Source organism: Pongo abelii, chromosome 20, assembly GCF_028885655.2.
Source record: "Pongo abelii isolate AG06213 chromosome 20, NHGRI_mPonAbe1-v2.0_pri, whole genome shotgun sequence".
NCBI lineage: Eukaryota > Metazoa > Chordata > Mammalia > Primates > Hominidae > Pongo > Pongo abelii.
Genome location: NC_072005.2, coordinates 55543420 through 55565639, shown reverse-complemented (window position 1 = coordinate 55565639; position 22220 = coordinate 55543420). Strand labels below are relative to the sequence as shown.

The following is a 22220-nucleotide window of genomic DNA, read 5'->3' as shown; positions in this document are numbered from 1 at the left end:
TCCAGAAGCTTGAATGTCTCCACTACATGAAGAGTCTTTGTCATTACTGGTTTCAGGGAAGCTGTCCTCAGAGCTACCATTTTCCTTGATGCCTTTCATGGTGACAATGGCCAGCACTTGCCCTGAGGACATCTCTCCAGGAAGCTCTGCTACAAGAATGGCGAAGCAATCTTTTTTCTTGGTGCCTCATATTGCCCTGTGAAGAGATAGGGCTGCTTCTGGGGACTTTTCACTGATCACCGTCCCCGCCAGGTCATCCTTGAAATCATTTGCTTGGACTCCCTAGGGTGCCTTCACATTACGTGGGGCCGCCTTTTCCTTGATGTCATCGGGAAGTTCTTTCACTGGATGCTGTGTGGGAACTTTTTCCTTGGTGCATTCGTCGGCCTTCAGATGCAGTGGAGCATCCTCATCTGAGCTTTTGTTGGTGAGACCTTCCACCAGGGTATCCTCCGTGGGAACTTTTTCCTTGGCAAGTTCGTCGGGCTTCAGATGCAGTGGAGTGTCCTCATCTGAGCTTTCGTTGGCGAGGTCTTCTACCAGGGTATCCTCCATGGGAGATTTTTCCTAAGCACATTCTTCGGCCTTTAAATGTCATGTGGCATCCTCATCCGTGCTTTTGTTGGCGAGATCTTCCACTAGGGTATCCTCCATGGGAACTTTTTCCTTGACACGTTAATCAGCCTTCAAATCCAGCATGGCGTCCTCATCCAAGTTTTTGTTGGTGAGGTCTTCCACCAGGGTCTCCTCCTTGGGAACTTTTTCCGAGGCACGTTTGTCGGCCTTCAAATGCCGTGTGGCATCCTCATCTGAACTTTCATTGGTGAGGTCTTCCACCAGGGTATCCTCCGTGGGAACTTTTTCCTTGATGCATTCATCGGCCTTCAAATGCAGTGGAGCCTCCTCATGTGAGCTTTCGTTGGTGAGGTCTTCCACCAGGGTCTCCTCCATGGGAACTTTTTCTGAGACACATTCATCGGCCTTCAAATGCTGTGTGGCATCCTCATCTGAACTTTCGTTGGCAAGGTCTTCCGCTAGGTTATCCTCCATGGGAACGTTTTCCTTGGCAGGATCGTCAGCCTTCAAATCCAGTGCGGTGACCTCATCTGAGGTTTTGTTGGTGAGGTCTTCCACTAGGGTATCTTCCGTGGGAAACTTTTCTTTGGCACATTCATCACCCTTCAGATCCAGCGGGGAATCCTCATCTGAGATTTCGTTGGTGAGGTCTTCCATCAGGGTATCCTCTGTGGGAAACTTTTCCTTGGCAGGTTCTTCAGCCTTCAGATCCAGCAGAGCATCCTCATCTGAACTTTTGTTAGTGAGGTCTTCCACCAGGGTATCCTCCATGGGAAACTTTCCTTGGAGCGTTAATTGGCCTTCAGATCCAGTGGGGTGTCCTCATCTAAGCTTTCGTTGGTGAGGTCTTCCAGCAGAGTATCTTCCATGGAACATTTTCCTTGGTGCTTTCGTCAGCATTCAAAATCCAGCAGCATCTCCTCATGCAATCTTTCATTGGCAAGGTCTTCCATGAGGGTATCCTCTGTGGGAACTTTTTCGTTGGCACGTTTGTCAGCCTTCAAATTTATCAGAGCATCCTCATCTGAGCTTTCGTTGGTGAGGTCTTCCAATGGGGTATCCTCCATGGGAACTTTTCCTTGGTGTGTTCGTCAGCCTTCAAATGCAGTGGAGCCTCCTCATCTGAGCTTCCGTTGGCGAGGTCTTCCACCAGGGTATCCTCCATGGGAACGTTTCCTTGGCGCGTTCTTTGGCCTTCAAATCTGCTGGGACATCCTCATCTGAACTTTCATTGGCGAGGTCTTCCAGGGGATCCTCCATGGGACCTTTTTCCGTGGCACATTCATCGGCCTTCCAAAGCCATGGGGCATTTTCATCTGAGCTCACAAAACTCTACAAAAACTCCAAAAAGCAGTGGACAAAGATCCATAAAAACTAATAAAACAATTGAAAAATTATTTGAGTAATAAAATGTAAACTATAATGACACAATGACAGCTTGTGTCTTAAAACAGGTTAAAGAAAGAATATTTTTTTAAAAATTAAGAGAATGTAAAAGTCCAGAGAGAGTAGTGCAATCCCTAAAACTCTCACGATCCAGTTGGTGCTGGGCCAGGGTGAGGTCTTGTGTCCTGGCCCTTCCAGATGTTCAAAAAATCTGTAGGGACTTCTAGCATAAAAAACAAAGGTCACAACAGGTCAGGTCAGGCTCTTCAGCATCCTCATCCTCCTTGAACTCACTGGGTTACATTTCTTCTGCCTTTTCAGGCTTCGTCTCTATTGCTTTTTCTGCAGGTGCTGGGAGAGTACTTGTTGGCATATGCTGATGGTCATCTGCAAGGTTGGACTCTTCCATATCTGCTCCAGAAGCTTGAGTGTCTTCACTACATGAAGAGTCTTTGTCATTACTGGTTTCAGAAAAACTGTTCTCAGAGCTACCATTTTCCTTGATGCCTTTCATGGTGACAATGGCCAGCACTTGCCCTGAGGACATCTCTCCAGGAAGCTCTGCTACAAGAATGGCAAAGCGATCTTTTTCTTGGCATCTCATTTTGCCCTGTGACGAGATAGGACTGCTTCTGGGGACTTCTCACTGATCACCATCCCCACCTGGTCATCCTTGAAATCATTTGCCTGGACTCCCTAGGGTGCCTTCACATTACATGGGGCCTCCTTTTCGTTGATGTTGTTGGCAAATTCTTTCACTGGATTATCTGTGGGAACTTTTTCCTTGGCACATTTGTCAGCATTCAGATCCAGTGGAGCATCCTCATCTGAGCTTTTGTTGGTGAGGTCTTCCACCAGAGTATCCTCCATGGGAACTTTTTCCTTGGCTCATTTGTCAGCCTTTAAATTTAGCAAAACATCCTCATCTGAGGTTTTGTTGGCGAGGTCTTCCACCAGGGTATCCTCTGTGGGAAGTTTTTCCTTGCTGCATTCATCAGCCTTCAATCCAGTGGAGCGTCCTCATCTGAGCTTTCGTTGGCAGGGTCTTTCACCAGGGTATCCTCTGTTGGAACTTTTTCTTTTGTGCGTTTGTCAACCTTCAAGTCCAGTGAGGCATCCTCATCTGAGCTTTCATCTCCAAGGTCTTCCACCAGGGTATCCTCCATGGGAACTTTTTCCTTGGGATGTTCTTTGGCCTTCAAATCCAGTGGGGTGTCCCAATCTCAAATTTCATTGGCAAGGTCTTCCAAGGGATCCTCCATGGCACCTTTTTCCTTGGCGCATTCATCGGCCTTCCAAAGCCATGGGGCATTTTCATCTGAGCTTTCACTGGCGAGGTATCCTTCCAGGATATCCTCCATGTGAACACTTGCCTGAGTTGCTGAGTCTGTCGAGTGAACAGCAAGAACCTGTTCAGAGGAAGTGTCGCTGGTCTGCTCCCCTGCCAGGTTGTCCTTGAAATCTTCAGATGGCTGCCTGCCAGGGTGCACATGAGGATGACTCCTGCGGCGGCACATTCTCTCTCTAAAACTGTGCTGGCAGACCATGGATTCGCCATGGACAGCGGATTCTCCTGAAACCTGAGTATCCACTACTGCATCTTGGAGGCAATACTCTAGCCTTCACGAGCACCCTTCTACCCCTCCAGTCAGGCTGAAGTCTCCATCGCTGTCACCGCCACAACCGTAGGAGGTGAGCTGCAGAGCCGTGCCATCTGCAAGCTCCAAACTCCACCTCACCACAGGTGACTTCTTCACTTTCTCCTCCAGCCTGCCTCAGAGTGGCTGGGCGGGCAAAGCCAGAAAAGCCACTCTGGCCACACTGCAGCCTCTGTTGCTACCACCAACTGCAGTGAGGCAAGCCATGGTGCCACAGGCTCCAACCTCCAGCGTGTGGAAGGTGATTCCCCTTCCCCTTCTCCTGGTTCTCTAAGCCAGGAACAGAGTAGCTCAGTGGGCAGATACAGAAGAGCCTAAAATCTGTTGTACTATTTTTAAAAAAACTTCTCTTGCCTGTAATCCCAGCACTTTGGGAGGCCGAGGTGGGTGGATCACGCAAAGTCAGGAGTTCAAGACCAGCCTGGCCAACACAGCAAAACCTCATCTCTACTAAAAATACAAAAAACAAAAAACAAACAAACAAAAAAAACATTAGCCAGATGTTGTAGTGCGTGCCTGTTATCCCTGCTCTTTGGGAGGCTGAGGCAGGAGAATCACTTGAACCTGTGTTAGAATCAAAATGCTTGTTTTTTGGTGTCACAAGGAAAAATTAGCATTCAGACAAAAAGTTTTCTCAGCAAGGCAATTTTACTTTCTGTAGAAAGGGTGCTGCCCATCAGCAATCCTGCCAGGAGAGCACAATGAACAAAGAAAGGCAGGAATATTTATCCCTTATGCATTAGGTCCTTACTGCTGTGTCCTGTCTCCATTGGTTGGAGCTGGACCTCACAGTCTAAGCGAAACCCAATTGGCTAACAACTTAAAAAACTTTCTTAAATAGGTAAAGGCAATGGAGAACAAAGGAAAAGAGGAAGTTGCTTGCAAAAAGACTTGGAGAAGTAATAACATTTCCAAATAAGGAAGGGGCATAAGCTGTGAGCTGGGACATGCTTGAGCATGTCGAGACCAAATATCTTCGTTAAAGTACAAGGACACAGAATGTACTTATTTCCTTATATCTAACAACTACATAAGATATGGTTTAAAAAAGTTACTAACACAAAGCAAAGAGGCTTAAAAAAAGTTAATTAAAAAAACTATTATTTCTAACACTTATGATTTATTATTTAATAAAAACTTTAAAGAGAAACTTTTTTACTTTCCACAACCTAGAAGGTGGAGGTTGCTGTGAGCCAAGATGGCACCACTACACTCCCGTCTGGGTGACAGAGGGCGACTCTGTTTCCGAAATAATGAAGTATGTTTTAAAAAAAAACTTTTCTGTAGGCTTGAAATTTTATTTATTTATTTATTTATTGAGACAGAGTCTCACTCTGTTGCCTAGGCTAGAGTGCATGATCTGGGCCCACTTTAGACCCAACCTCCTGGTCTCAAGCAATCCTCCCACCTCAGGCTTCTGGGTAGCTGGAACCACAGCACTCACCACCACACCTGGCTACTTTTTTGATTTTTTTTTTTTTTGGAGACAGAGTGTCACTCTGTCCCCCAGGCTGGAGTGCAGTGACATGATCTTGGCTCACTGCAACCTCTGCCTCCCGGGTTCAAGCAATTCTTCTGCCTCAGCCTCCAGAGTAGCTGGGACTACAGGTGCAGGCCGCCATGCCCGGCTAATTTTTCGTATTTTAGTAGAGACAGGGTTTCACCGTGTTGCCCAGGCTGGTCTCGAACTCCTGAGCTCAGGCAATCTGCCTGCCTCGGCCTCCCAAATTGCTAGTATTACAGGCGTGAGCTGGCATGCCTGGCCTACTTTTTAAATTTCTTTGTAGAGATGAAGACTCCCTCTATTGCCCAGGGTGATCTCAAACTCGTGGGCTCAAGTCATCCTCCTGCCTCAGCCTCCCAAAGTGCTGGGATTACAGGTGTAAGCCACTGTGCCTGTCCTGAAATTTTTTAAATAAAATTTTAAATAAACATTTTTAAAATGAAGATATTGCATGGGTGTATGTGGGTATCATATGGATTTATCAAGCCCTTTGGGTTTCTTAAAACTTTTCAGGATTAAAAATACCCTGATTTTGCAAAGCACTTCATAATTAGAATCACTTGTAGAAGTTTACCAAAGGTGGCCTGGCCGGGCATGGTGGCTCACGCCTATAATCCCAGCACCTTGGGAGGCCAAGGCAGTTGGATCACCTGAGGTCAGGAGTTCAAGACCAGCCTGGCCAACATGATGAAACCTTGTCTCTCTAAAAATAGAAAAATTAGTCAGGTGTGGTGGCAGGCGCCTGTAATCCCAGCTACACAGGAGGCTGAGGCAGGAGAATCACTTGAACCTGGGAGATGGAGGTTGCAGTGAGCTGAGATCGCGCCATCGCACTCCAGCCTGGGGGACAAGAGCGAGACTTCGTCTCCAAAAAAAAAAAAAGTTTACCAAAGGTGAAATGCACAATGCATTTAGCATTCATACAGCTCTTTGGTATTAAAAATCACATTTTGGACCAGGCGCAGTAGCTCATGCCTATAATCCCAGCACTTTGGGAGGCCGAGGCAGGTGGATCAGCTGAGGTCAGGAGTTCGAGACCAGCCCAACATGGCGAAACCCTGTCTACACCAAAAATACAAAAATTAGCTGGACGTGGTGGCACGTACTTGTAGCTACTTGGGAGGCTAGGGCTGGAGAATCACTTGAACCTCGGTGGCGGAGGTTGCAGTGAGCTGAGATTGCGCCATTGCACTCTAGCCTGGGCGACAGAGCGGAACTCTATCTCAAAAAAAAAAAGAAAAAAATCACATTTTGTGCTGGGTGTGGTGACTCATGCCTGTAATCCTAGCACTTTGGGAGGCAGAGGCGGGTGGATTGCCTGAGCTCAGGAGTTCAAGACCAGCCTGGGAAACATGGTGAAACCCCGTCTCTTCTAAAAATACAAAAATTAGCTGGGTGTGGTGGTCTGCGCCTGTAGTCCCAGCTATTCGGGAGGCTGAGGTGGGAGGATCATTTGAATCTGGGAGGTGGAGTTTGCAGTGAGCTGAGATTGTGCCACTGCACTCCAGCCTGGGTAACAGAGCAAGACTCCATTCTCAAAAAAAAAAAAAAAACAAAAAAACCCCCAAAAATCAAAACAACAACAACAACAACAAAAACATTTTGGAGTTTATAAGGGAGAGGTTTACCAACCACTTTGGGATAGATTGAAAAATACTCTGAAGTTTGCAGAGCACTTACTTTGAGACAAAAACACAATTTGGGGTTTATGAGGGTGAAGTTTTCCAAGCACTTAGAATTAAAAACCCTTCTTGGTTTATAAAACATTTTGGTGCTCATAGAAACACTTTGATTGACTATTATGTAGTTAAAAAAAAAAAAAAGAAAACCACTTTGACACTCACAAAACCCTCTAGGGTCTACTAAACCCTTGCGGATGTATTCTGAGGTGGAAAATCTCATTTCTGACAGTTGGATTGCCCCACTTGATAGATGGCAAAACTGAGGCTCAGAAGGAGGAAGTTCCACACAGAGGAGTAGGAGGGTCAGTTCCTCTTCTTGTCCTCCTAAACTACAGAAAATGTTAGGGCCTCACCAGGTGGGTGGCTCATGCCTGTAATCCCAGCACTTTGGAAGGCCAAGGTGGGCAGATCACTTGAGGTCAGCAGTTCAAGACCAGCCTGACCAACATGGAGAAACCCTGTCTCTACTAAAAAAATACAAAAAATTAGCCGGGCATGGTGGTGGGTGCCTGTAATCCCAGCTACCAGGGAGCTTGAGGCAGGAGAATTGCCTGAACTTCGGAGGCGGAGGTTGCAGTGAGCCAAGATCGTGCCACTGCACTCCAGCCTGGGTGACAGAGTGAGACTCTTCTTTAAAAAAGAAAAAAAGAAAATGTTTGGGCCTGGACACTTTGATGGCGGGGCATGTCCTAACCTTCAAATCACCCTCGAAGCTCCCCTCCGCTGGTTGAATGGATGCCACCACATTCTCGGAGATCAGCACCTCTCCTGTCTTGTTGTTGGTCATCTGTGAGGATCCGATGAGAGAGTGAGAGCAAACCTGCTTTCCTCCTCCGCCCTCCTTCCCTCCCAACAGATACTGCAGCACGAGGGATGGAGGGATGGAGGGATTCCCAAGGGGACTCCAGGAAGGGCTTCCCTGCATAGGCACCTTGTCGATCTGGAGGTGGCTGGAGAGGGTGTTGTTCCCCAGCTGGTGCTCCTGGTTCTCCTCTTTGTGGTAGTTCCTAGGGAGGCCCCGGAAGTCCATGGGGGCAGAGAATAAGCTGTCTATGCCCCGAAGCAGGTTACCCTGGGGCCGGAGGAGGGACTGGTGAGCTGCTGGACCTCACATCTCCTCAGTACAGCCCCTTCTGCAGCCCTGCTAGGATGCTCCCGAGGCCTTGCCTCAAGTCCCTCCCATCCCCTTTACTTTCTGCCCTCTGATACTTAGGGCCTAACCTCCGGCCTCCATCCCCCATGAATTCTGTCTCTATTCTCAGTCCCATTGCCTTACTATCCCTGTTCCTCTTCTGTCCCCATCCCCCTCTCCTTCTGTCTCTTTCCCCAGTCTCTTGTCTCTGTCCCATCTCCCTCTCTCTTTGCCTGTTACCTTTCCTCTCTTATTTATGCACGTATATATTTATTTATTTAGAGACAGGGTCTCCTTGTTCTGTCATCCAGGCTGGAGTGCAGTGGTGCGATCATGGCTTACTGCAGCCTCGACCTCCTGGGCTCAAGGGATCCTTCTGCCTCAGCCTCCCAAGCAGCTGGGATTACAGGCGCATGTACCTGCAACTATTTTTTATATTTTTTTGTACAGATGAGGGCCTCACTATGTTGCCCAGGGTGGTCTCCAACTACTGGGCTCAAATGTTCCTTCTGCCTCAGCCTCCCAAAGTTCTGTGATTATAGCCTGGGCCCAGCCCCTTCCCTCTTCCTATCTTTTGGTCTCCCTGTTGCCCTTTCATCCTGTCTGTCCCCATGCCTGGCCCCGAACCATCTCCCACTCTGTGTCCCTGAACCTCTTCTCAGTACTTCTTCCCCCATCCCCCCGCCATTGCTTACTTTCAGGAAAAGTTGGCTGAAGCCTTGGAGTAGGCTCTGGAGGCCTGTAAGACCCAAGGAGCTCTCTTGGGCGTCAGCATCATGGATAGGAGCTGCAGTGGAGGGGATCACCAGGGTAGAGAGGAGCAGCAGCAGGACCAGCAGATGCTGCATTGCGGGGGCAGGCGGGGAGGCTGCGTGGCAAGGGTCGGGGTCAGAGCCCCGCACAGTGGACACGCCCCCACCCAAGATGCCCCTCTCCAGCACCTTGCCCAGGCCGCCTCCGCAGTTCAGGCAACTCCCACACCGCGCTCATTTCCCCCACAGCTTCTTTCTTCTACTCCCACACCCTCCACCTTGCCAGGCCCCCTCTTCTCCCAGGTCTGGCTCTTCTGGGTTCTGTCTCATATACTTTTTTTTTTTTTTGAGACCGAGACTCTGTAGTCCAGGCTGGAGTACAGTGGCACAATCACGGCTCACTGCAGCCTCGACCTCCCCGGGCTTAGGTGATTCTCCCACCTCAGTCCCCCGAAGTAGCCGGGACCACAGGCGCGCGCCTCCACGCCCGGCTAATTTTTGTGTTTTTTGTAGAGACGGGGTTTCGACATATTGCCCAGGCTGGTCTCGAACTCCGATTTCAAGTGATTCCACCACCTGGGCCTCCCAAAGTGTTGGGATTGCAGGCGTAAGCCACAGCACCCGGCCTCATCCAATGGTCTTTTCCTCACTTTCGCCCACATTCACGACCAGATCTCAATTCTCACCTTCTCCCATACCCCGCCCCTTCTTCTGGGCTCCGCCTTTATGCTAGACCACAGCCCGGGTCACCGGACTCCCGGATGCCGGCCGCCCACGGACTGTTAAACCCAAACAGTTATGGTCTCGAGCCCAGGTCTGGTCTAGAGCGTTGGTTGCGCTCCGCGAGCCGTAGCCACGCCCCTATTGTCCGACCACGCTCCAAACTTGCCGGCCTCACCCAGGAGCCCGGGCCTCTACTCCATGACCAAGCCCTTGGTGACAGAGCCACGCCCCATCCTTGATTCACCACACCTCTTGAGCCAGAGCCGTGAGTTCATTCCCTGGCCACGCCCACACAGTTAGACCACGCCCCCATCAGTTGACCTCAGTCCTGGAGACCAAGTCCTGCAAGTCCTGGCGGTGTTCTCTGATTGCGGCCCTCGTTTCGGAGTCCCGTCCAATCGCAATGGTCATGCCCCTTGGCTGAAAGCCACGCCCCTGCACTGGGCCACGCCCCTGCGTCCCAGATCTTGCCCTCAGCACCCCGAGTTCCAGTCCTAGGCTCCTCCTACTGGAGACACCGGAGTACAAGCATCCCTTTTAGCTCTCACTCTAGTCACTCTAATTGTGTATCTGTCTTGGAACCTTTTCTCCGTGTCCCTTCTGGTTTTCCCGCTCCGGTTCCACTAAAAAGTCCCGTTGTCTCCGGAAACCATAAATCCAGTCGTATATTTCATCTTCCAAGGAACCCAGAATCAGACTTCCCTTTTCCCTGAGGACCTCAGGTCCGGACTCCAGCCCCCTCTAGTCCCGTAATTTTGAACACGCAGCCCTTCACCCTTAAGGGACCGGGCCCTAAGCCATCTTCCCTCAAGCCCCAAAGCTCTCTTCCCGGTCCTGGGACAGCCGCCAGCCGTCTCCAGTCCACTAGCGCCTGTAGATGAGGAATCTGCACCTACGTGAGCCTCCAATAAACTCCCGGTGGTCCTGCCCACGACTCTTAACTGTGGTGAGGTCACAAGGAAACCATGTTGTCATAGGAATCAGTCAAAACCCATCCCCAGACCCCAGTCCTCAAAAAAAAAAAAAAAAAAAAAAAAAAAACCAGAAAAAAAAGAAAAAAAACCTTAGGGCTGAACAGTAAAGACTCTTTGTATTCGTATCACTTCCACACCCCCAATACGCAAACACGAGGGTAGCCGGGATTTCAGGCGCCTAGCCCCGTCCCCTCTCAGACCTAGGAGCCATATCTCCAGCCCCTTCCTCTCCCAGACCCAGGAGTCCCAGCCCCCAGCCTCTCCTCCCTCAAATCAGGGATTCTTGGCTCCTATCAGCCTTTTCCCTCCGACCGACCTGGAGTCCGAACCCCCAATCCGCCTCCTTTCCCAAGCATCCAAATCCTGAGTTCCTACCAGCCCCGAGATAGACTAATCTCTCCCAAAGCAAAAATCCTCCCCCAAACTCACCGTCGGATCCCCCTTCCCGATGTCCGCCGGCCGGGCCCGCCCCCCCTCCGGTCCCTCCCACTTTTCCCAAACAAAGCTCCCGGCAACTTTCTCCCTCGCAGCGCCCCGCCCGCCCGCGGCTCCCCAGCCCCAGGCCGGGAGGTAGGAAGGCGCCGGCGGTAGTCGGGGATCCTGCTTTGGGGTGTGTGAGTTGGGGTGGGGAGTTGCTGGTTAGGAGGTGAGGCGTGCGTTTGCGGGACCGTCTCTGAATGGTTCGCAGCCCTCTTTTTGCCCGGGGGCCCGAATTTGCGCCCTTGACGGAGCCTCAGTGAGGAGTGGGAACTCTGGCCGGAGTTAGGGTGCCTGCGGCTGGGTCTGAGTTTGGGCGTGCGCGCAGGAGCGGGTGCGGGCCAAGGGCGCTGGCGGGGTGTGGGGCGTGCGTCTGCGGCGGTGTCACTTTGGAGTGAGAAGGACCCCGTGTGTAATCTGGAGGGCATTTGGTCCTTCTTACGAAGGGAGGGCCTCTGGGGTGGCCGAGGGGAGGTTACGGGGCTTTCTGGATCTTAAGTCTTGCCTCTTTGGAGGTGAGGTGTAGGGTCTGGGGCGGGAAATTAGGGAGACCTTTCTTACCCGGCTCCACCGTCCCTTTGTCTGGCCACATGGGGGAGGGCTGGGCTGGGATTTTGGCCTACGGGGGTCCTGAACGCCGCAGCGCCACTGGGCTTGGCCTGGGGTCTTTGTCTGCTTAGGGTCCGCGGGAGGAGGGGAATAGGGGCCTGGACTCTGGGGTCCTGGGAAAGCTGTGGAGGACATGGAGCCTCCGGGGAGGCGGGATCTGACTGTATTGGAAAAAGTTTTCCCCGTTCCTGGCCTCCGGAAAGTCACTGGGAACTTGAGTTGGATCACAGCCCACGGCGCACGGGGGAGGGGAGGGGCGGGGCCCGGTGCCGGAGGGGAGTCGCCCTGGCCGGCAAGCCCCTCCCCTGATGGGGGTTGTGGGAAGCTGGGGGAGGGGACGCCTGGGCCCTTTGTTCTGGCTCTTCTGATGGCAGGGCGCCCCTGTCCCCCAGCCTGTGGTTCTGTGGGTCTCTCCTGGTCTCGGCCTCAGCTGCTGCCCTGTCTCTGTCCCTGCCCTTTCTAGGTCTCCGTCTGCCTTTCTCTGGGTCTCTGTTGCCCTCCCTCTGAGCCTCTGTCCCCCTCTCTCTGAGTCTCTGTCCCCCTCTCTCTGGGTCTCTGGTCCCCTCTCTCTCTGGGTCTCTGTCCCCCTCTCTCTGGGTCTCTGTCCCCCTCTCTCCCTGGGTCTCTGTCCCCCTCTCTCCCTGGGTCTCTGTTCCCCTCTTTCTCTGGGTCTCTGTCTCTCTCTCTGGGTCTCTGGACCCCTCTCTCTGGTCCCTGTCCCCTCCTCCCTGGTCTCTGTCCCCCTGTTTCTGGTCTCTGTCTCCCCCTCTCCCTGGGTCTCTGTCTCCCTCTCTTTCTGGGTCTCTGTCCCTCTCTCTGGGTCTCTGTCCCCCTCTCTGGTCTCTGTCCCCCCTCCCTCTGGTCTGTGTCCCCCTCTCTCTCTGGGTCTCTGTCCCCCCCGTCGCTGGTCTCTGTCTCCCCCCTCACTGGGTCTCTGTCCCCCTCTGTCTCTGGGTCTCTGCCCCCCCCCTCACTGGTCTCTGTCCCCCCCTCACTGGGTCTCTGTCCCCCTCTCTCTCTGGTCTCTGTCCCCCTCTCTCTCTGGGTCTCTGTCTCCCTCTCTCTAGACCTCCCCTCAGTCTTACTTGGCTCCTCTTCTTTTCCGGCAGCTGCTGCTCACATCCTAGCACCTGTTCTTGGGGTGGGACAGGGAAAGTTTCACCCACACCTTCCTTCCCCACCACTAGCTTTTGCCTCCTGTCTTCTTTAAAACCCATAATTCATACCCGAACCTTTAGCCTTCATGGCCCTCGGCATTACTCTGGGGTAATCACGCTGGGGTAATCATTGTGACTTCATCACAATTGAGTTCCTCTGGAAACTCTGAGAACACTCCGATCCTCAGCTTTCCCAGAAATCCAGCTCCTTCTCCTCCCTCAGACTCAGGAGTCCAGGCCCTAGCCCCTTCTCCCTCACACCTAGGAGTCCAGGCCTCCAGTGCCCCCTCTCTCAGACCCAGGAGTCCAGGTCCCAGTCCCTCCTCCCTCAGACCCAGGAGTCCAGGCCCCAGATCCTCCTCCCTCAGACCCAGGAGTCTTCCCCAGCTCCTCTTCCCTCAGACCCAGGAGTCCAGGCCCCCAGCCCCTCCTCCCTCAGACCCAGTGGTCCAGAGTCCCAGCCCTCTCAGCTTCAAGTCCCTTGAGGGTGGGGTTCGGGGGAAGCTTGCTGAGTTCTGTGTTCCTCCAGGCCCAGATGGGGGAACCCCGGGCTGGGGCCGCCCTGGACGATGGCAGCGGCTGGACGGGCAGTGAGGAAGGCAGTGAGGAGGGTACCGGCGGCAGTGAGGGGGCTGGGGGTGACGGGGGCCCGGATGCAGAGGGGGTGTGGAGCCCAGACATTGAGCAGAGCTTCCAGGAGGCCCTGGCCATCTATCCACCCTGCGGCCGCCGGAAAATTATTTTGTCTGATGAAGGCAAGATGTATGGTGAGTCTACTTCTGTCTTTTGCCCTGGCCCCCACTGATGAATAATGACAGTAACCAAGATTTATGGAGCACTCTGAAGTAGGAGCTAGCATCACCATTTGCACAGATGAGGAAACTGAGGCACAGCTAGGTTAAGTGATTTGCTTATGGTCGCACAGAGCTAGTGCGTGATGGAGCTGGGATTTGAACCCAAGCAGTCTGGCTTCCATGTAGCTGAGGGGACTGGCAGCCCAGTTGCTGCAGACCTTTGGGGACCCATGCTGCTTTCTTCTTCCCTGGTGTCCGTGCTGTGGGGAAGTTCTGTTGAAAGTCTAACTAACTCTGTTCTGTCTTTGAATCTTCAGGTCGGAATGAACTGATCGCCCGCTACATCAAGCTGAGAACGGGGAAGACCCGAACTCGAAAACAGGTCTCAGAACGGACTTGTGGGCTTCTGTCTGGGATGGGCCAGTCTTCTTAGGGTCATCCTTGTATGGGCAGGTTCAGGTTCAAGGAAGAAGCTGCTTCCTGTGCGTTCATCTATCTTCTTGGCGTGTGTGTTAGTCCGTTTGTGTTGCTATAAAGAACTACCCGAGGCTGGGTTATTTATTTATTTGTTTATTTTTTGAAATGGAGTCTAGCTTTGTTGCCCAGGCTGGAGTGCAGTGGTGTGATCTTGGCTCACTGCAACCTCTGCCTCCCGGGTTCAAGCAATTCTCCTGTCTCAGCCTCCCGAGTAGCAGGGATTACAGGCATGCACTACCATGCCCAGGTAATTTTGTATTTTTAGTAGAGATGGGGTTTCACCATGTTGTCCAGGCTGGTCTCGAACTCCTGACCTCAGGTGATCCACTCACCTCAGCCTCCCAAAGTGCTGGGATTACTGGGATTACAGGCATGAGCTACTGCGCCTGGCAAGGCTGGATAACTGATAAAGGAAAGAGCTTTAGGCTGGGCCAGTGGCTCATGCCTGTGATCCCAGCACTTTAGGTGGGCGGATCAGGAGGTCAGGAGATCGAGACCATCCTGACCAACATGGTGAAACTCCGTCTCTACTAAAAATACAAAAATTAGCTGGGAGTGGCAGTGTGTGCCCATAATCCCAGCTACTTGGGAGGCTGAGGCAGGAGAATCACTTGAACCCGGGAGGCAGAGTTTGCAGTGAGCCGAGATCGTGCTACTGCACTCCAGCCTGGTGACAGAGTGAGACTCCACCTCAAAAAAGAAAAAAAAAAAAAAGAAAAAAAGAAAGAAAGAAAAGAGCTTTATTTTGGCTCACAGTTCTACAGGCAGTCCAGGAAGCATGGAGCTGGCATCTGCTCCTGGTGAGGCCTCAGGAGGCCTCCAATCATGGCGGAGGGGGTAGTGGGAGCAGGCTTGGCACATCGAGAGTGGGAGCAAGAGAAGAAAGACAGAGGTCCCAGACTCTTTTTAAACACCCAGATCTTTTTGTTGTTTTTGAGACAAAAGTCACTGTGTCTCCCAAGCTGGAGTGTGGTGCCGTGATCTCAGCTCACTGCAGCCTCCGCCTTCCGGGTTCAAGCAATTCTCCTGCCTCAGCCTTCCAAGTATCTGGGATTACAAGCATGCGCCACCACATCTGGCAAATTTTTATTTTTTTATTAAAAAAATTTTTTTTTGAGACGGAGTCTCGCTCTGTTGCCCAGGCTGGAGTGCAGTGGCGTGATCTTGGCTCACTGTAAGCCCTGCCTCCCGGGTTCAAGTGATTCTCTTGCTTCAGCCTCCTGAGTAGATGGGATCACATGCGCGCACCACCATGCCTGGCTAATTTTTTGTATGTTTAGTAGAGGTAGGGTATCACCATGTTGGGCAGGCTGGTCTCAAACTCCTCACCTCAGGTGATCCACCCACCTCGGCCTCTCAAAGTGCTGGGATTACAGCTGAGCCACTGTGCACGACCCTAATTTTTGTGTTTTTAGTAGAGACAGGGTTTCACCATGTTGGCCAGGCTGGTCTTGAACTCCTGACCTCCAGTGATCCACCCATCTAGGCCTCCCAAAGTGTTGGGATGACAGGCATGAGCCACCACACCTGGCCTAAACAACCAGATCTTGTGTGAACTGAGTGAGAAGTCACTCATCATCAAGGAGATGGTGCAAAGCCATTCATGAGGGGTTCACCTCCATGATCCAATACCTCCCACCAGGCCTCACCTCCAACACTGGAGATGGCATTTCAATATGAGATTTGGAAGGGACAAATGTCTGAACTGTATCAGCGTGTCTGTTCGTGTGCTCTCACTGTGCCTGTTTGGGGATAGTTTTTCTAGCGGTTGTGTTAGACCCAGAGTAGCCACAGAGAGCATGGTGGAGGGGGAGGAGGCCTGGATGGGATGGGTCCCGGGAGGAACCGTGGTGTTCACGAGCTCCTTTATGGACATCTGTGTTCAGGTGCTCCCGAGATGGCTCTCATCTTCAGTGTGTTTGTCACCTTTCATGTTCCAGCAGCTCAGTGAGGCACCTGGAGGGAGAGAAGGGGTAGTGAACACAGGGGCGGCAGCTGTGGCCTGAATCTGCTTCTCCGTTGATCCTTCCAGGTTTCTAGTCACATCCAGGTTTTGGCCCGAAGGAAATCAAGGGAAATCCAGTCCAAGTTGAAGGTAGGGACCAATGCAGACATCCTGAGAGGGGGACAGAGACTGGGGGTGGGGGACTGAGACCCAGAAAGAGAGGGACAGAGACCCAGGGAGAGGGGGACAGAGACTTAGAGGGGGGAGAACTGAGACCCAGAGAGAAAGGGACAGAGACCCAGGGAGAGGAGGACAGAGACTTGTGGGAGGGGACCAAGACCCAGAGAGAGAGGGGGACAGGGACCCAGAGAGAGAGGGGACAGAGACCCATAGACAGAGGGGGACGGAGACCCAGAGACAGAGGGGGACAGAGACCCAGAGACAGAGGGGGACAGAGACCTCAGGTGAGGGACCTCTGTGGTCAGGGCGGGAAGTGCAGTCATCCAGGGTGGGGAGTCAGTGGCCCACAAAGGGAGATGCATAGGGATGGTGGTGCGGTTGCTGAGACCCTGGGCAGGGAGCGATGGCATGGAGGAGGCTGAAGGTTTTGCTCAGGACAGCAGGAAGGATGAGCCGTCGGTCCCCCCCCTTGACCACTCTTCCTGTCCCCCTCCCTTCCCTCTGCTTCTGTCCCTCCTTTCCCTCTTCCTGGCGGTCTCATTTCTTCCCGCTCTCGTGCTGTGAAGGCCTCCTCTTCATTTCTTCCGGCTCTCGTGCTGTGAAGGCCTCCTCTTCATCTCTTCCCGCTCTCGTGCTGTGAAGGCCTCCTCTTCATCTCCGCTGGTTTGTTTTCCCGTTTCCTGACCTTTGTGTGACCTGCCTACTCTTTGTGCCCAGAAATCTTCATTCTCTGGTGGAGATTCCTCATTCATTTCCTTTTCCTCATCCTTTGGATTTCCTGGTTCCTGTTGGCTGGAGACCCTCATTTTCTCCCCCTTCTGGGTGTGCGGGGTTTTTCTGTCTCTTTTTCTGGACTTGGGGACAGTCGCTTCCTGTTTTTTTTTGTTTTTGTATCCAGCAGCTTTCCCTTTCTTTCTCTCTAGGTCTGAAACCCCTTCCCTTCCGGTCTGTTCTCGACTTTCTCTGTCCCCTGTCCTGTCTGGATTAGGAAACATTCACCTTGTGTTCCCGCTGGCTCTGAAATTCTCATTTCCTGTCTCCTGGACATCTGGGAACCTTCTGGCTTTCCTTGTTCTAGAAACCCCCATCACTGTCTTTCTGGGCAGGGAGCCCCCATTCCCCTCCAGGGCTGGCCACCTCCACTTCCTGTTCCGCATCCATCCCTTGGCACTGCTCAGCTCAGGGTGGCGGGGCTGTGTGCGCGGGTAGGGCAGGGAGGCGGGGGAGTCCGGGCCGTACTTCCTAAGTCATGTTTTCTTTCCTCCTTTGGCACCCTCCCCCACCCCCACGGGCAGGCTCTGAATGTGGTAAGTTCCCCTGCCCATCGGCCCACCCACGCTTACTCCAGACTAGTGCCCCGTCCCTGAGGAGGGGCAGAGGGCTGTGGTGAGAGGTTCAACCCTCCCCCAACCCAACCCTTTGCCTTTTTTTTTTTCTTTTTTTTTTCTGGAGACAGGGTCTTGCTCTGTCGCCCAAGCTGGAATGCAGAGGTACGATCTCCACTCACTGCAACCTCTGCCTCCTGGGTTCCAGTGATTCTTGTGCCCCAGCTTCCCTAGTAGCTGGGATTATGGGTGTGCACCACCACACCTGGCTAATTTTTGTATTTTTAGGAGAGACAGTTTCACCATATTTCACCATATCAGCCAGGCTGTTATTGAACTCCTGACCTCAAGTGATCTGCCAGCCTCCGGCTCCCAGAGTGCTGGGATTACAGGCGTGAGCCACCATGCCTGGCCACCAACCCTTTGCCTTGACTCCCCACCTCTGCAACTCCCCATCTTCGCCCCACCCTGGCACCATCCCCCTCTTGCCATGTTGACTGGGATGCCCCTCTCACATGAACTTCCGCCTCCTCCTCCAGGACCAGGTTTCCAAGGACAAGGCTTTCCAGACAATGGCGACCATGTCCTCTGCCCAGCTCATCTCCGCGCCTTCTCTGCAGGCCAAACTGGGTCCCACTGGTCCTCAGGTGGTCCAGGTTGGGGATTGTGGGACTTGGGGGCAAAGGGGGATGGATGGGGCTGTAGCTGTCCACAGTGGACTGACCAACCATTTTTCTTTGTGTCCTATCCAGGCCTCTGAGCTTTTCCAGTTTTGGTCTGGAGGATCTGGGCCCCCCTGGAATGTTCCAGAGTGAGTACTATGTGTCCTGGCTCAGCACCTGCCCACCACCCTCACACCCCCACAGAGACCTTTCTCATTCCACCTTCTAGCTCCCGTCTCCCCCCATTTATGTATGTATGTATATATGTATGTATGTATGTATGTATGTATGTATGTATTTATTGACATGGAGTCTTGCTCTGTCGCCCAGGCTGGAATACAGTGGCGCGATCTCGGCTCACTGCAACCTCCGCTTCCTGAGTTCAAGCAGTTCTCCTGCCTCAGCCTCCCAAGTAGCTGGGACTATAGGCGCCTGCCTCTATGCATGGCTAATTTTTGTATTTTTAGTAGAGATGGGGTTTCACCATGTTGGCTAGGCTGGTCTTGAACTCCTGACCTTGTGATCCACCCGCCTCAGCCTCCCCAAGTGCTAGGATTACAGGCGTGAGCCACTGTGCCCAGCCTCTATTAGGTGGTTCTTGGACCTGAGGGTAGAACAGAGGTTATAATTAATCTTCTCTTAGGTTCAGAAGGAAGAAAATGTTTCCCAGAGGTAAGTGGGAGTGTCCTTTTCAGTTCTGAGAGATCCTTGAGGTGATAGGATATGTTTGTAGCCTACAAGAATAGAAATGGGTCCCAGAAGATGATGGGAAGTGCTTTTTTTTTTTTCTTTTTTATACAGGATATTCTTCTGTTGCCCAGGCTGGGGTGTGGTGGCACAATCATGGCTCACTGCAGCGTCAGCCTCCTGGGTTCAAGCAATCCTCCTGCCTCAGCCTCCTGAGTAGCTGAGACTACAGGCATGTGCCACCACACCTGGCTAATTTTTTGATTTTTTGTAGAGGCGGGGGTCTTGCTGTGTTGCCCAGGTTGGTCTTGAACTCCTGGCCTCAAGTGATCCCCCTGCCTGGACCTCCCAAAGTGCTGGGATTACAGGCGTGAGCCACCGTGGCGGGCTAGGGGTGTATTTCTCAGTCCAGAGAGGAACTGATGGATCCAGGCTAGGCATTGGTTGGGTAGTGTGGCTGCAGGACGGTGAGGCAGGAGTGTTGACGGTATTGCCAGAGAAAGAGTGCAGTGAGGGCCGGGTGCGGTGGCTCACGCCTGTAATCCCAGCAGTTTGGGAGGCTGAGGCGGGTGGATCACAAGGTCAGGAGATCGAGACCATTCTGGCCAACATAGTGAAATCCCGTCTCTACTAAAAACACCAAAAAAAAAAAAAAAAACCAATTAGCCGGGCGTGGTGGCAGGCACCCGTAGTCCCAGCTACTCAGGAGGGTGAGGCAGGAGAATTGCTTGAACCCAGGAGGCAGAGGTTGCATTGAGCCGAGATTGTGCCCCTGCACTCCAGCCTGGGCAATAGAGCGAGACTCCAGCTCAAAAAAAAAAAAGAAAGAGTGCAGTGACAGGCTGTGTGGGTGTGGGATCTAGACTGGAAGAGAATAAAGGGTCACTGGGGAGCCGCTGCTAAATGGGGATACGGGAAGCATCAGATCAAGTACCTGGGGGCTGAGGGTTTTGCAGGGGAGGGTGCTGAGCTGGAAGGTAGGGGGCTGGGCAGGCACTGCACTGATGCTGGGGTTTCTGCTTTCATGGAGCTGTTAGTCAAATAGGGGAAATGAGTGTTCATCAAATCATCACCTGCATAAACAGAAAATTGAAGAATGTGTGAGGTGCTGTGAAGAACCACAGCAGGTTCTGTGGTGGAGGAGAAAGTTCTAGGGGTTTCTCTGAGAAGATAACCGGGTAGGACTTAGCTAGGTAAAGAATGGGAGTGGGAGGCCTGGCGCGGTGGCCCACATCTGTAATCCCAGCACTTTGGGAGGCCAAGGAGGGCGAATCACTTGAGGTCAGGAGTTGGAGACCAGCCTGTCCAACATGGTAAAACCCCATCTCTACTAAAAATGCAAAAAATAGCCAGGCATGGTGATGTACGCCTGTAATCCCAGCTACTCCGGAGGCTGAGGCAGGAGAATCGCTTGAACCTGGGAAGCAGAGGTTGCAGGGAGCTGAGATTGTGCCACTGCACTCCAGCCTTGGCAACAGAGTGAGACTCTATCTCAAAGAAAAAAAAAAAGAATGGGAGTGGGAATATATTAGGCAGAGACAATAGCACATGACAAAGTCCTGAGGTAGGAGATCTTTCTGGGTTCCAGGAATCTGGAGGAGGTCAGTCCAGTATTTGTTGAGTGCCTACTAAGTGCCTGATACTGTGCTTGGTTTGGGGGCAGAGCAGTAAGACAGGTGAAATCCCTGCCTTCACGGAGCTTCATATATTTGGGGGGGGGGAGGAGACAGACAATAAACATATAAACAAAGAATTAATAAGAAAAGGAGGCCAGGCACAGTGGCTCACGCCTGTAACCCCAGCACTTTGGGAGGCCGAGGTGGGTGGATCATTTGAGGTCAGGAGTTCGAGACCAGCCTGACCAACATAGTGAAACCCCGTCTCTACTAAAAAAATACAAAATTAGCCGGGTGTGGTGGTGGCACAGCCTGTAATAATCCCAGCTACTTAGAAGGCTGAGGAAGGAGAATCGCTTGAATGCAGGAGGCGGAGGTTGTGGTGAGCCGAGATCACACCATTGCAGTCCAGCCTGGGCAACAAGAGCAAAACTCTGTCTCCAAAAAAAAAAAAAAAAAAAAAATAGAAATGGGGTCTTGCTGTGTTGCCCAGGCTGGGCTCAAACTCCTGGGCTTAAGCGATCTTCCTGCCTTGGCCTCCCAAAGTGGTGGGAATACAGGTGTGAGCCACTGCGCCTGGTCTGACCTCTGACATCTAAGTCTCTTCACCACTATCTCTTGGGCTGCTAGAGCTGTGACTGATACTATAGCCACTAGCCGCATGCAGTTATTTAAATTAAAATTGAATAAAATTAAAGATTCTGTTTCTCAGGTCCATGAGCCACACTAGTGCTCAGTGGCCACGTGGTGTGTGGTCAGTAGCCACATGTGGGCGCTGGGTACTGTATTGGATGGCACAGATTTCCATCCAATAGAACATTTCCATCCCTGGAAAGTTCTATTGGCCAGTGCTGCCTCCCCACCCCAACTTTGGCCTCATGTCCTATCTCCTGACTGTTGGTCATTTTCTTCCTACCCTCCCAACCCCTCAGCCTCTTCTTCCTCCAAATTCCTTGTCTTCTGTGTCTTCTCCCCACCTTCCAAGACTTGGTTTCTCTTCTCTCCTCTTTCTTTCTTTCTTTTTTTTTTTTGAAATGGAGTCTTGCTCTGTCACCCAGGAGTATAATGGCATAATCTCAGCTCACTGCAACATCTGCCTCCCGGGTTCAAGCAATTCTGCTGGCCCAGCCCCCTGAATAGCTGGGATTACAGACGCACACCACCACACCCTGCTAATTTTTGTATTTTTAGTAGAGATGGGATTTCACCATGTTGGCCAGGCTGGTCTCGAACTCCTGACCTCAAGTGATCTGCCCTCCTCAACCTCCTGAAGTGCTGGGATTACAGGTGTGAGCCACCACGCCCAGCTGGTTTCTCTTCTCTTTCTGACATTTTGTGAGAGATACCAAAGTGTCATCATCAAGAGCCTGAGATACCGGGCTGAGACTGATCTGGGTTCAAGTCCCAGCTCTGCTGCATCTCAGCTGTGTGACTTTGGGCAGGTCAGTTGACCCCTCTATACCTCAGTTTCCTCATTTGTGCAATGAAAAGAGCAGTCATTCTACCTACCTCATGCTCTGTGAGGCTGCAATGAGATTGTGCACAAAATGCACAGGGTCTTGCTCTTCGTGGCCTCTCAGTAAACATTTGCTGGTGACATTAGCATCTTTCTACCTGGCTAACCCCTGGCTTCCTTTTTCCCTCAGTGTGAAGCCATTCTCACAGACACCGTTCTCCTTGTCACTGACTCCCCCATCTACTGACCTCCCAGGTAAGAGCCTGCGCTCCACCCTCCCTTGTCTCCCCTCTCTCTCTTTGATCCCTACTGCCTTTCCTTCAACCTTCTATCAATTGAGGGATACATTGTTTTTTTGTTTTGTTTTGTTTTGTTTTGAGATGGAATCCCCCTCTGTCGCCAGGCTGGAGTGCAGTGGCACGATTTCGGCTCACTGCAACCTCCGCCT

At 52.1% G+C, this 22220-nt stretch overlaps 2 protein-coding genes across 34 annotated transcripts in view; one reads left to right on the top strand and one right to left on the bottom strand.

The window, feature by feature from the left end:
- Positions 1–12899, bottom strand: part of DKKL1 (dickkopf like acrosomal protein 1) — a 22936-nt gene extending 10037 nt beyond the window's left edge. Inside the window, exons 1-4 of one of the 10 annotated variants that reach the window (XM_054540947.2) lie at positions 12700–12899; positions 8634–8806; positions 7738–7878; positions 7501–7593 (exon numbers count right to left, since the gene is read on the bottom strand). In XM_054540947.2, the coding sequence (XP_054396922.2) occupies positions 7501–7593; positions 7738–7878; positions 8634–8806; positions 12700–12730 (438 nt within the window). In that variant the 5' untranslated portion in view covers positions 12731–12899. Of the gene's footprint in view, positions 1–7500; positions 7594–7737; positions 7879–8633; positions 8807–9376; positions 10354–10703; positions 10723–10816; positions 10971–11425; positions 11784–12558; positions 12578–12699 lie in introns of those variants that run through there. The other 9 variants (XM_054540949.2, XM_054540951.2, XM_054540948.2 and 6 more) reach the window with 9 other exon arrangements.
- Positions 10878–22220, top strand: part of TEAD2 (TEA domain transcription factor 2) — a 22004-nt gene continuing 10661 nt past the window's right edge. For 2 of the 24 annotated variants that reach the window (XM_063720202.1, XM_003779221.5), the window contains exons 1-8: positions 10892–10957; positions 13160–13397; positions 13742–13806; positions 15934–15996; positions 17322–17333; positions 17891–17998; positions 18104–18162; positions 21963–22027. In XM_063720202.1, coding sequence (XP_063576272.1) covers positions 13166–13397; positions 13742–13806; positions 15934–15996; positions 17322–17333; positions 17891–17998; positions 18104–18162; positions 21963–22027 — 604 coding nt within the window. In that variant the 5' untranslated portion in view covers positions 10892–10957; positions 13160–13165. The other 22 variants (XM_063720201.1, XM_009232877.4, XM_009232876.4 and 19 more) reach the window with 21 other exon arrangements.